General features: G+C 58.5%; 1 protein-coding gene across 1 annotated transcript in view; it reads left to right on the top strand.

Moving 5' to 3' along the window:
- The first annotated feature begins 1,039 nt into the window (after nt 1-1,039).
- PRLH (prolactin releasing hormone) overlaps nt 1,040-1,619 on the top strand; it is a 1,874-nt gene continuing 1,294 nt past the window's right edge. The window contains exons 1-2 of the mRNA XM_026852417.1: nt 1,040-1,194; nt 1,483-1,614. Of these exons, the coding sequence (XP_026708218.1) occupies nt 1,095-1,194; nt 1,483-1,614 (232 nt within the window). The 5' untranslated portion in view covers nt 1,040-1,094. The remainder of the gene's footprint in view (nt 1,195-1,482; nt 1,615-1,619) is intronic.

Genomic DNA, 1,619 nt, shown 5'->3' with positions numbered 1-1,619 from the left:
TGGCTCAGTGGGACGTCAGCCAGGCACCTCGCCTCGCCACGCCGCGGTAAGTGCAGCCCCAGTGAGGGGAAGTGCTGCTTCTCTCTCCCTCTCATGATGCTTTTGTTGCTGGATAATTTCCTGAGAACTGCTTTGCTTCTGTGTGTGTGTCCTTGTGTCTGTCCAGCCAGCTGGGGGGTTTCCAAAAGGGGCTTGTAAAAAGTCAGCGGCCACAGCAAACCTGAGCTTTCAGGAGCCCAGACTGGCTTCTGCCTGGCACGCTGCAAACTTCTCCTTTGCAAAAGTCTCTGGAAATAAAGCTGCCACCACATCCCTGCCGTGTCCTGCTTAACCCAGCTCTCCCGCTTCTGCCTCTTGCCCTGCTCCCTCATTGCAGGTGGCTGCAGAAATCAAGCCCATCACTCAGCCTGCTCTGCACAGTCCCACTCATTGCCTCGATGCCATAAAGCATGTTATAGGGTGCTCCCGGGTTATAATTTCAGTAGCTGGGTCCAGGGGTGGGTGCCAAGGGTGCAGAGGCGGCTGCGGTCCATACATCACCCAGCATCCAGCAGTAAAAACCATTTGTGCTTCTGCAGCTTTTGCTTGGTGCTGCCAACTCTGCATTTTGGTGGTGGCCCCTCTCCCCATCTCCTGGGTTCTGGAGTCCCACTGGTGCACAGGGCGTCCAGAAGAGAAAGAGAGATTCCAAGCCTGGCCTAAGGTGCTAGGCTACGACAAAAACCTCTTTTAATGAACATGCAGTTTGTACAACTCAGGTTTGCAGGGGATATTTTCCCCAGAGCTATCAGCCCCAGCAAAACCCAGGGATTTTGATTAAGCTGCCCCAAGCCCTTTGCACTGTTGCTGGCCCAAAGATGGTGTGATGGGGATGGCAGCCCTGTGGCATCAGCCCCATCCCCTGCATCGCAGCCTCCCCTTCCTGATGGGGGGCTCACCCTGCCAGCATTTAACCCAAGTGGGTTTATCTCCGCAACAGTCAAACTCCTTTGCTCCTGCAGCCACCCCGAAGGCCACCGTCTTTGTGGCAAGAGCGGGAAGTGTTGGGGACCAGGAGGCTTCGGAGTCAAGACACCGCAGTCAGAGTGCCGGGGATGAAGCTGGGGGCCACCTGCCTCCTGTGCCTGCTGCTCGTCTGCCTGACCCTGCCCGTCGCCCAGGGCCGCATCCGCGAACGCTCCATGGAAATCAGGAGTAAGGAGAGCAGGAGTAAGGGACTCCCCCCCGCAGCCAACCCCCTGCCTCCAGCCCCCTCTGCATCCCCAGACTCAGTTACATTTGGGGGCAAGGGCGGGAGGTCACTATGCAGAAGCAAAGGTTTGCTTTGAAACAGCTTTTGTGACAGCTTTTATCACCCTTAACCGCCTTTTTCCTGCTCCCCTGGTGTTCATCATCCCCGCCACCCATGGGTGCCATGCCCTGTCCCCTCTCCATGTCTTCCCCCATCACCCCCTGACAAGTTCCTCACCTTTTGCCTTGCAGATCCGGACATCGACCCCTCCTGGTACACAGGCCGTGGGATCAGGCCGGTGGGGCGGTTCGGGCGGCGGCAAGCCCTGGGTGTGGGCACCCATCCTGGGGGGGCTGGCCGGCGGCAAGCCTGTGCCCCCCCCCGCCCA

The sequence above is a fragment of the Athene cunicularia genome (assembly GCF_003259725.1).
Source record: "Athene cunicularia isolate RWA chromosome 7 unlocalized genomic scaffold, athCun1 chr7_part1, whole genome shotgun sequence".
In the NCBI taxonomy this organism is placed as follows: domain Eukaryota; kingdom Metazoa; phylum Chordata; class Aves; order Strigiformes; family Strigidae; genus Athene; species Athene cunicularia.
The sequence above is the reverse complement of the archived record's forward strand: the minus strand, read 5'-3'. Positions and strand labels throughout refer to the sequence as shown.